Source organism: Mustela lutreola, chromosome 3, assembly GCF_030435805.1.
Source record: "Mustela lutreola isolate mMusLut2 chromosome 3, mMusLut2.pri, whole genome shotgun sequence".
Classification (NCBI taxonomy): Eukaryota; Metazoa; Chordata; class Mammalia; order Carnivora; family Mustelidae; genus Mustela; species Mustela lutreola.
Window position 1 is genome coordinate 45,249,911 of NC_081292.1, and position 11,645 is coordinate 45,261,555.

At 42.7% G+C, this 11,645-nt stretch overlaps 1 protein-coding gene across 1 annotated transcript in view; it reads right to left on the reverse strand.

Annotated features, from left to right (window-relative positions):
* The window catches only part of NECAB1 (N-terminal EF-hand calcium binding protein 1), a 218,656-nt gene extending 207,681 nt beyond the window's left edge, over positions 1-10,975 (reverse strand). The window contains exons 1-2 of the mRNA XM_059166058.1: positions 10,480-10,975; positions 3,250-3,274 (exon numbers count right to left, since the gene is read on the reverse strand). Coding sequence (XP_059022041.1) covers positions 3,250-3,274; positions 10,480-10,578 — 124 coding nt within the window. The 5' untranslated portion in view covers positions 10,579-10,975. The remainder of the gene's footprint in view (positions 1-3,249; positions 3,275-10,479) is intronic.
* Between the last annotated feature and the right edge of the window lie 670 nt (positions 10,976-11,645).

Consider the following 11,645-nt stretch of genomic DNA (forward strand, 5'->3'; position numbering starts at 1 on the left):
CTCTCTCTCATGCCTTCTCTCTCTCTAATAAATAAATAAAATCTTAAAAAAAAAAAAAAAGAATGACAGCAGATCTTAGCAAGGCCACATTGGCAAAAGCAATCCATGGTGTTATTAATTACTATGAGCCTTTTCATTTCGCCTTGTTGTAAAATCAATTTTTTTTTGCAAATTTTACAAATTCCCATGTATCATTTCCATTTTCATTCTACCTGCATGTATATAAGCTTTCTCAGGAGTTTTGCAATTTTAGGCTTACTTCTGGGCTCTTTAGATCAAAGCACTCACATCTCTTCTAATCTATCCTGTTCTGAGGTCTGTCTTTGTGTCTAGAATCCTAGCCTATGATTTTAGAAAAACAACCAAAACCAAATGAATCTAAGACCTATTATTGTAGCTGATTGCTATCATGCATTTTTTTCCCCATGCATGTCTCCCGCAGCTCCTCTCATGTCAGATCCCAGAGGCTAAATCTACACTCTGGTAAGCTAAATACCATACTGCTTATGACCCCTTATTCCCGCTGTTACTCCATCACCAATTATGCCATCCATAAGGGATTCTGTCATGCAAGGGTCTGTTATCCAGGGACACGTAAATGTAACAGCTGTTTATTTGCAAATATAGAATGGAGTGAACACATGGTTCAGAAAGATTTTTTTTAATGCTGTTATCTTCTCATTTACATTAGATTATCCACTATACTTTTTCCTTTTTTCAATTCTGCATGTATGGTAAATAGTCTTTTTCCCACTAAACACTGAAACAGAAATGACTGGAATGTCACCAAGTGTTTCCAATAGCCAAGGCATCACAACACCACAACAAGCAGGTATAAGTTGCTACTATGTACCATGCACTTCCCTGAGGACTTTACATCTGTTATGTCATTGATTATTCATAATAACCCCATGACATACATAGATGCTATGATCTCTATTCTGCAGATGAGAGAGTTGAGGGAGAAGAGTTTGCTACTTACCCAAAGTCACAGAGCTACTAGGTGCAAAGCTGGGATTTAAACCCAGAGCTGCCTATCTCTGCCCTCCCCCCACTTTACACTGAGAATGAGGGAGAAGAGTAAAGCAGGATGAAAGGCAGGGGAAAGACTAGATGGATGGAAGGGAGATGGATCATGGAGGAAAATGTCCTTAACCATTGTTAATTCATTAAGGGAGCATCCATTGAGCTCTATACTGGCTGGGCATAGTATCCATTCCTACGACAAGTTTCTTGCCAAGTATGATAAGTTCCTTGCCCTTGGCTTTAGGAAGTAGAATTGCCAGTAAACCACTGTGGTCCTCACAAAAGGGAATAATCAGTACCATTCCGAGTGCAGAGAACCCAGACAGAGGGCGGGGCCCTACAAGGGGAGCTGGGAAGACTTTTCAGACATGGTATATTTTGAGCAGGATACAAGCAGTACACAGGAGTTCTCAAGCTGGCTAACAGTGGAAAGGTAGAGCAGGTGGCAGTCCAAGCAAGGACACCACAGAGCTGTGACAGATGGAGTGACGCTCTGAGAATCCCTAGTGCTTCAGAGAGATGCAGAAGAGGATGTGCCGTGAAGATGAGGGCAGAAAGGCAGGTGGCTTTGACGGCACATTAGGAACAGGCATTAGGACACGGAATGAGGAGACAAGAGGTATCAGATGCAGGAAGGAGGCAGGTTAAAAAACCTAGGGATGGAATAGGCCCACACAGGGCTCCCAGTCCAAGGGACCATTCTTCATAACATCTGAGGTTATCATAAACTGCAGTAAATCATGAATTTGGTTTTTCAGGTGCTTTTTATTAGGACTATGGATTATGATAGTAGGTCACCAAAATAAGCAAGTTTTGATGGAGAGAAGAGTAAGATAATATACAAAGATAATAACGACCCTCAATCACACTTTGGGGTTCCAGGAAAGGAAGGCATAGCCTGAGGAAACTAGGAGCTCAGGTAGAGAGAGAAAAGGCATCCCTGAACTAGAAACGGCTGCTGAAATCCGAGGCAGGTAGCATGGAGCCAAATGGACTATTCAGTCATGTTTTGGGCATCATTGAGTTTGGATGTCAGGCACAAGGTCAACAAGTAGGACAAGGAGACAAAATGATAGCATCATTACTTCTGTCTTAAAAATTGGTCAAGTGATTTCGGTGAAAAAAAGAAAAACCTCTTGAATTGATAATATATTAACTCCTGCAACATGGTTTGAGAAAACATTCTGAAGGACAGGCACAGTTAAATATTACCAGAATTTGGCCCAGTGTTTTTTGCTCCTTGGAGTAATATATTTTCTGTTGTGGGAAAAGCTATATAGTGCCAATCAAGATTTTCTTGATCTGGCTGCTTAAGGGCTCACTAGACCACAAAAAATGTTTTTAAGAGTGTCAGGTCTGGACTCTGCCTGTAATCCTTCCCCACAGATAAGCAATCTGATTTCAAGAAAAGGAAAGAATTCTTTGTCTCCTAAATTTGTCGAGAAAGTCCTGTCAAGACTATTGCTCTATGATGTACTTGTACTATAGCAGCAAAATATACTCTCTGACTCAGTATCTATGGAACACAATTTGTACTGGGTAAGAGTCAAAAGATATTGCTTATGACAGCTTATAATTGGACTTTGTGCAGGCATCTTTGAAATTGTAGTGCCTCTGACAGAATAATTTTTTTCTCCTAGTTTCTCTTACTTCTCTGTCTCTATAGATTATCGGTCCTGCGATAATACACTTCAAATGTGAGAGCAATGGCTGAGAGCCATGGAGTGAAGGTAAGTGTGACAACACAGGCTTCCAGGTAGCTACCTTTAAGTGCAACAGCAGCCCCCAAGGCCACTGTGAAGTTCAGCGTGAACAGCCCAAACTTTGGTGCCACACAGACCCAGGGTTCCAGCCTCGGATCTCTATCTTATTAACTCTAAGAAATAACCCAAAGCACTTGGCCCAGTGCCTGGCACACAGTAGACACTCAATAATAGAAGCTGTTATTACTTTAAAATTAAAGCATAAAAGGGAAAAGCTGGAGCTATGACAGCTGCTCACTTCAAAGGCATAAATTCCATCTTCCTGTCAAACCTAAGTACCTCTTTCAACTTCTCATGAATATCTGGAGCCATAAACATGCCTAAAACCCTTATTAGTACCAGCGGCTGATATTTTATGTATCAATTTCTGGGGTTGTCCTCTCTCTTCCACAGTATTCTTTAGAAGGTGATGTAAAAGGTAAGAGATCAATAAATAGAAACTGCAGATGTTTGGTCTTACCGTTTTTATCTGCTCTCCTCAGTATCTGAAAGAGAAAAGAGAAAACCTTTATTACCATTTTTTGCATTTGCAGTGAACATTATACTCACACATAATTTGCCCATAAGTAAATAAAAGAAATTCCAATATTTATTTATCTATCTATCAGAGAGAAAGAGAGAGAGGGAGAGCTAGAGACAGAGAGATAGAGTACACACAGGCTGAGGAAGCAGCAGGCACAGGGAGAAGAAGGCTCTCGGCTGAGCAAAGCCTATGCGAGACTTGATCCCAGGACCCTGGGGTCATGACCTGAGCTGAAGGAAAATGCTCAAAGGACTGAGCCACCTAGGCGTCCCATGGAAATTCCAATTTTAAATAAAGGTTTCCAAATTGAGATGTTTCCTGATAATAGTGAGAAACTGAAAACAACGCAAATGTCTTTGAACAAGTGAATGGACAAAAAACCTGTGGCACACCCATACAGTGAATACTACTGAGCAATAAAGAGGAATGAGCTCTTGATACACACAATAACTTGGATAGATTGCTAAGTAATGATGTCAAGTAAAAATCTAGATACAAAAAAAGTACCTGCTACAGATTCCATTTATATGAAATTCTAGAAAATGCAAACAAATCTACAGTGACAGAAAGATTAAGGGGTTGCATACAGATGAGCAGGGAGGCATTATAAAAGGACACAAGAAAACTTTCTAGAGTGGTAGATAGATTTATTATCTTGATTATGGTAACGGTCTCACAGGCATATATATATGTAAAACTGATCAACTTTTCACTTTAAGTGTGTGCAATTCAATGTAAGTCAGTCATAGCCCAATAAACTGGGAATAAATAGGAACAAAAAATAAGAAATTATGGATAGAGCTCATGCACCTACATTAAATCTTACTTTACTTCTCTGCATTAATTGTAATATCTGGTGACTAAGACCTAGGCCATCAGCTATCTTGGATAATGAGTTCAAAATGTTTTTCTGGGCAATGAGTCTTTTCTCTCCTCTTTGCCCACGAGCTCAAGGACTGGACAGAGCACTCGGACCTGGCAAACACAGTATCATATCGCTCTGGCCACAGTGACTACTCAGGCAGAAGCACAGGAAGGCCATGGCTTTCCTTTAGTTATCAAGACAGACATATTTTCATGGGGCTGACTCTGAACCTGAGAAGATATGGGTAAGAAGCTGCTGTCCTCCCTTCTATTATTATATCCATTATGAGTTGAACCGCATTGCCTCAAAACAAACGTGGAAGTCCTAACCCCTAGTAACAGTGAAAGTGACCTTGCTGAAAAATAGTCTTTGCTGATGTAATCAAATAAAGATAGGATCTTACCAGATTGGGGTGGTCCCTACATCCAAAGACTGGTGACTTGATAAGGAAAGTGAGATTCAGAGAAGAAAAGAAAGAGAAGACCATATGATAATGGAGCCAGATATCAGTGTGATGCTGCTACAAGCCAAGGAACATAAAGGACTGGCCACTATGAGAAGCTAGGAGACAGGCATCAAGCAGATTCTCCCCAGCAGCCTTTCAAGGGAGTGAGGCCCTACCTACACCTTGATGGCACCCATCTAGCCTCCTGAACTGACAGATCACATCTGGTTGTGGAAGGCACACCCTGCAGAGGACACTTACAGCAGCCATAGGAAACCAATACAACATACAACCTGAACAGAGCCAGCCCTCAAGAAACCAGTGTCCATCAGGAGACTGAAGGAAGTGGATCCCGGTGACACTCTCTGAGCTTCAGATCAAGCCATCCTGACAAGAGGATCTCCATTTTTTATTAAGGAGTCAATAAATTATTGTTTTAAATCTTAAGATAGTCTGGGTTATTTTTCTTTCTGTTAACAACAATTAAATTAGCCCCAGCTGACACTATAGATGGACAGAAAAAAAAATCTGGAAAATACAACACACAGCTATGTTATATATAGTACCAAAGAAAATGTCCCTTTATCATATTGGAAAGATAACCTTGAATCACATGAAAGGGGTATTTGAGCATCATTTTTCTGAGCAACATACAGTTATGTTAAGTAACCAGAGCTACTCTTAAATTTAGATCATCACTTCTTGGTGGGCAGCTTGAAACATGAGCAATAGTTTTTACTTCCAAAGTTTTATGACTTTCTACTAAACAAACATTATTCTCTTTCCTTCTGTTGACTTTATAAAGATTAAGTATGGCTAAATCTAATCATTATTATAAGATACAAATATGATTAATAAAAATCTCACCAATGAGAAATTTCCAACAAAAGATATGTATCATCCTGACTTATGTGCATAAGTTGGTGCCCCTTTATCAACTAAATTTATTTAATTACTGTAAGAAAACTACTTTTAGTCATAAGAGCTTCTATGCTTAGAGCAGAATGAGACACAAATTCTTTCTTAGTCCACAGAGGTAATATCCAGTGGGGGTTTTGGAAATTCATCTACCATTCCCAGTTTCCCCCTCTCCTTTGAAACTATGAAGCCTCAGCTGAGACGGAGACAAAAACACAGCCTAATTCTTACCGTTAATATGCCCTAAGATTCTATTTCAAGGTCTTTTGGGTCCTTATGAGTAACAAGAAGAGGAATAACCATATACCAGAGACTCGGACCCCTGACTTCCAACTGCCTTAAATAGTATTCAGACTCCTAGCAATGAAATTAAGACAGTAACTTTCTTTATTAAGACAGTTCTTTGTAGTTAAATATAACAGGACTGTCTCTGCTGCAAATTTTGCCTCTGAGCCCACAGACTAATAAAAAATGTACTGCAGATGAAAACTGAGCTCATTACATTACGCCTTCATAGTCATCTTACCAGTTAGCACCACAGGATAGATCGTAAATAGACATAAATATTATAGTCACCATTAAAACTCAAATGCACAGGTTTTGCTGAGTTTTTGCAACAATTTAAGATTTATCAAATGGCATCCTTTACCCCAAAAGCAATTCTTCGATGGTCTTCATTGGAATTCCTCATTTCTCATCTGAAGTTATTGAAGGGAGGTGTTAAAAGGCAAATGTTATCTCGGGAGGCCTAAAAAACGGACAGTCACTATTTACTGAACTAATATTTGCTAAGTGCTCCCTACTCTGTACCAGGTTAAAATTAAGTAATGAGATGTGCTAGTCAGCCTCCTGAGAAATTGGGATAGAGGGCGGGGTAGTTGGCACTCATCCAGAATGCCAGTGGCTTCCAGAAGGGAAGACCTGCTAGGCAAACCATAGAGAGCAGACCTTGACCTCCAGGAGGCAGTGTTGCTACCACTCTGCTAGTTGCCATGAAAAGGATGCAGGAGAGTGGGCACTGAATGAGGAATGGAGAAAAGGTATGCACATACATTTTTATCTTCTTAATCTTGCCTAGAATAGGCCTTGTGTGAGCAGTTCTACATGTATTTTAACATTAAAAACAAGTTTCTCGGGCGCCTGGGTGGCTCAGTGGGTTAAAGCCTCTGCCTTGGGCTCAGGTCATGATCCCAGGGTCCAGGGTCCTCCCCACTGAGCAGGGACCCGATGCAGGACTCGATCCCGGGACTCCAGGATCATGACCTGAGCTAACGGTAGTTGCTGAACCAACTGAGCCACCCAAGTGCCCCTGGAAAATGGTTTCTGCCCTGACAGAGCCCGTCCATCTGGTGACTTCTACAGATGAGTATACATGCCTATGTACAGAGCTTCAGAATTCAGTATCTTTGCCAAGCAAAGCTTTCTCTTGTCTTCACCAAGTCCCTGACCATCTGGGCACTGTGCCTTTTGTTCAGGGTTCATGGGCGTGCATGCTTGGTTGGGGGAAGGAAGAGAAGACAAACAGTAAAATCATCTCTTGCCTTCAGAACCTCCCAGGCCCCACTTCTGCCTGTAGTCAAATGAGGAAGGGCCACTGCCCTTCCAGCTAAAAACCAAAATTGTTTGAGAGAAGACAGTGGCATCAAGTGGTGAAGTTGTAACCAACTTCACATTTTTCGTGCTTGGTTTTTCTCCCGTCGCATAGGAGCAGCGTTGATGAATGTAAAGATTCAGAAGAGGGGCCACATGTTCTACAGACTAGGATTCTGAAGTTTATTCTCTGTTATCTGAAATGAACTAACCTGGGAAAGGAGAAGGTGCAGGTATTAAGACGGAAAAAAGCCGTCTTGGTCCTGGACTTTCCACATTCCTGCAAAGGAAACCCAGCGCAATCCCTCTCCTGCCGGTGGCAGGTGGGCTGCAGTGCATGCCCTTGCTTTGCTACTGACACTGGGTGTTCTAAGTCCCCCAGGAGGCATTCAAGAGTATTGATGAACAACGGAGATATCATTCTGTCATTTTTTAGACAGAAAATAATATACACCAGATTCATAATGGGACAGTGTCTGTATTAATTTGTGGATTTGGCTACTGCTACCTAGGCATTCAAGAGGGAACACTAATGTAGCAATAATAGTTCAAACTTATATAGCACATTTCCCTTTTCTTCTCAGTTTTCTTATCCTATGAACTCTCACTTAATACAGCAACCTCTAGAATTAAGTACCATAGTCATCACTGTTGCTTATTTGGACATAAGGAAAATGAAGCAAAAGCCAATAGTTACGGTAAGTCTCTCCCTGATTTTTTATCTATGGCTTCTTTCTTACCAGCTGGACATGCCTAGTCATGTCATCAACAGTATCCTCAAAAGCAGTTCAGATCATTTCTCAGAGGACTGATTATTATAGCAGCATTGGAATACAAACACTGGAAATCAAAGTTTTCCTCAAATTTGGAAATTAGTCTGTGTGACGCAGAAAGCCCTAATGGGTTTCATTCCTTTTCCTCTTTGGAATAGGGGATATCTATTTTCTTATTATAATCTGAATGGAATTCAAAAAGCAATCTTTTTTAGCAGTGCTACTAGAATATATTAAAACAAATCAAATAAATTATGTATTTATATTTCACATTTTATTTTTGCTAAAAGCAGTATGATCCAGAAATGAATAATTCAAAAATCCCCAAGTAAATCCTTTTTCATGTCATATATTTCACCAGAGTGGTAGATTTTTCACAAAATATCAAGAAAAGTGTAAACAAAATCTTTCCTATTCAACATAAAATCCAGTGGCAGTTTTTTTTCTTTTATAGACACTAACATTTTACTGGCAAACAAGCAGGTCAACACCTCTCCTGTGAAATCAGTTTTATATTTTTATTTTTAAATTCTAGAAATAGAAGAGGGTAAAGGTATCCTATTCATAGAGTACGTGTTTCTTCAGGATGGGGACCTGATGCTATTTATTTCAAGAGCTTGAAAGCAATCACGTAGATACAATAATAAATAAGATTTTAATTTCCTTGTTTTTCTTTTTTTTCCTTTTTGAATAGCAGCTTGAACAGTTGGGCCAAGATTAGTGTGTATGTCAAAGAGGATGACCTTCATTTATACAGTTCAATCCTTCCATCTCCACAGTATCACCAGGATTTGTTCACTGCTTTAAGAAAGTCACAGAGGAGCACTTGATATCCTTGGGGGACGAGTGAAGATCAGGCCGGAATGAATGGAGGGCTCTCTTGCCTTCTCTGAATCAACTTTCCGGGAGCTTAGCCATTGACCTTATAACAGATATGCGTTTCTGGGACCCTGAGGAGTCCTTTCTCAGGGGAGCTGTGTGTCCCCTTCTCCCAGCAAGGTTTCCTCAAGGGCTTTTTGGCCCTGAATGGCAGGATTGAAAAGGTAGGTTATCAGCCATTAGTACCCAAACATCACCTGCTAGACCAGAACAGGAAGAATAAGGTCCTTAATCCTATTGAGAAAGGAATGGGAATCAGATTGTTTCAGTGGGAAGATGGTCTGCCAGGAAAGCCTGGATCTCCAACTAGAACTGCATGGTAATGAGGGGAGAAAGCTGCCAGGAGACACAGCTGAGCCTTACCTACAACATTTGCCTTAGACCAGACATAACTATTAATACGGTTTTCTCTCCCAATTAAAAAATCCTAGCTAATCCATTCAAAATAAACTTGGGAGGGCTCCTCACCCCATCCCCCTTATCTTCATGACATCTGCTTCACCATTATGATGCTGCTAAACTGATTTCCTCACATTTTCATCTCTCCACAAATAAATGTACTTTAATTTTATATATAGCTGGATTTTCATAAGAAATGATCTCAGGGAAGGGTAGAGGAAAGAACACACAAGCACTCCTCAATGTCTTTTGCCAATTTTCTCTCGTGCTTAAATGAGGGGCCAGAATTGTCCCCACTGAGCCAGCAACTACCTCCAGGGGACAGCATAAATGTGACAACGGAGGGGCAGAGGGAGCAGGAGCTGAGGGACAGGAAAACCCGTGAGTCCTAACAGCAGAGAAAAGAGCTGGGCAACAAGGTGAAATAAATAAATAAATGACCAGAAACTGCAGAAAGGGACAGTAAAGCAAAATTGAGAAATAAATAAGAAACAAAACTGCTGTGAAAGTAAAAACCCCAGCGTGAGGGCAGAAGAATGGAAAAAAGAAAACCAAGAATGAGGAGAAACCATCACCATCTCAGAAAATAAAAAAGGGACTCAATCCCGAAAGGAGGGGTGGAGGAGAGGCCCAAAGGAAGAACAGTCAAAAGGTAGAACTGATGAATGGTGATTGAAACTTGGAGAGGTATACGGAAGGAGAGTAACAGGAGAGAAAAAGGGGGAAACAGGAGGTGGCAATGAAAAAAGTATCATCATGAAGGAGTGTAAAACAGGAAAACAAGTGTGTTTGCAAAGTAATTGTTCTCTGTGGGGTTGGGGAGGGTGGCGTAGCATCACAATCTCTGTTTCCCCCATCGCCTTTGAGCTTCAGGGAGACGGGGACTGCAAACTAGGCACATCAGAAAGGAATTGAATTAATGTTCCCTCCTGCTATTAGTCCCCTTTAAAATGCTCTCTTCAGCTGAATGGAGACTGTTGTAGTTACACATCGAGTCCCCAATGAAACTCACGTCGTTGGAAAATTTAACTTCTGCGGTTCATTCAGGGTTGTTAAGCCCCGAGCTGCAGGTGCGGTGCAACCCTTTCTACAAGTTGAATGCGAGTCATTCCTCCCGCATTTGCTCGGTGCATTTACAGGGGGTTGGGGGAGCAAGGTAGGTGGTAGCTCTCGCAGGCGTTCTGGGGACAAAACAGCTGACCAGCTGCTGAGCAGCGCCTGGACCCACCGCCCTCCCCCCCGGGGAAGAGGAAGGATGCAGGGGGACCAACGACCCAACTCCTGCGCCCTGGACTTACGTCGAGGAAGATCGACATGCCCTTGGACAGCTGCAGGGCAGAGCTGAGCTCTTCCGAGGAGTTGTTGGAGGACGGCGACGTCTCCCGGGAGTCCTCCATCCTTCGGAGCCCTGGCTGCGGCGGGCGGAGCGGGACTGGGCGGCCGCACGGTCTCGGGCAAGGGCGCGGCCGCAGTGCTGCGGGGCTCAGGCTCCCAGGCGGGCGTTCGCTGCCGCGCGCCTCCCCGGCGTCTCTCTCCGCTCGCTCCCTCTCCGGGCTCGGGCCTCCGCGCTCCCACGCGCTCACGCTCGCGCCTCCCCCTTCCCCGGGCTGCTGGCGCGGGATCCGTCTCCTCCCTGCACTTAGCAACCGCTGCGCCCCTCGCGGGGAGCGGAGTTTGACCTCCGCATTGCCATTGGCCGCCGGCCGAGACGACCCCGGAGCCCCCGCCCAACCCTCACGCCCCCAGCCGGGAGGTGGCAGACCCAGACGAGTGCCGACGCGAGGGCGTGTGTCCTGAGAGCCAAAGCGCGAAGTCAAGGCGCCCCCGACCCTAACCCCAAGGAGGAAACCATTGGAGTTAAGAGAGATTCGAACTGATTTTGCCAACTTTGCTTTTCGTCCAAGCGGACCTGTCTGCCCCACCCTCCACAAAGTGGGTGGGTCTAATAGCCACCACAATTAGTAGGGGTCTGGATTGGCTTAGGCATTAAATCATTAAGTTTTGGAATCTTGGAGGCCTGGGTTTCAAACCTGCCTCAGTTCCTCTGTTATCTTCTGACCTAGGAGGTTGTTAAATCTTTAAGCCCCAGTTTTCTTTCAGTATAATGGTCACAAAGATGGTGCTTACCTAAAAGTCTTCCGAGGCTTAAATGTGGACTAACCACCTACAAAAGTAGTGAGTGCTATGGACTCTGCATAGAGTGAGGAAAACAAACAAACAAACCTTTAGTATATGGAAATGATTATCAGGTAAAGTTCAAGCAGAAATTTTCCAAAATAGAAGTCACAGTAAAGAATGCAATTCCTGTCTATGCTTAAGCATTTAAACTAGGGTAATTATTCAATATTTGGAGGCTTCTATAAACCCTGCAAAAATGGGAATCTCTCCTTTCATCAGAAGAGGATAATATGCACTCTTTATTGGACATCTAAAATGGGGAAGGCGTAGGCCAGTTGCTGTGTGG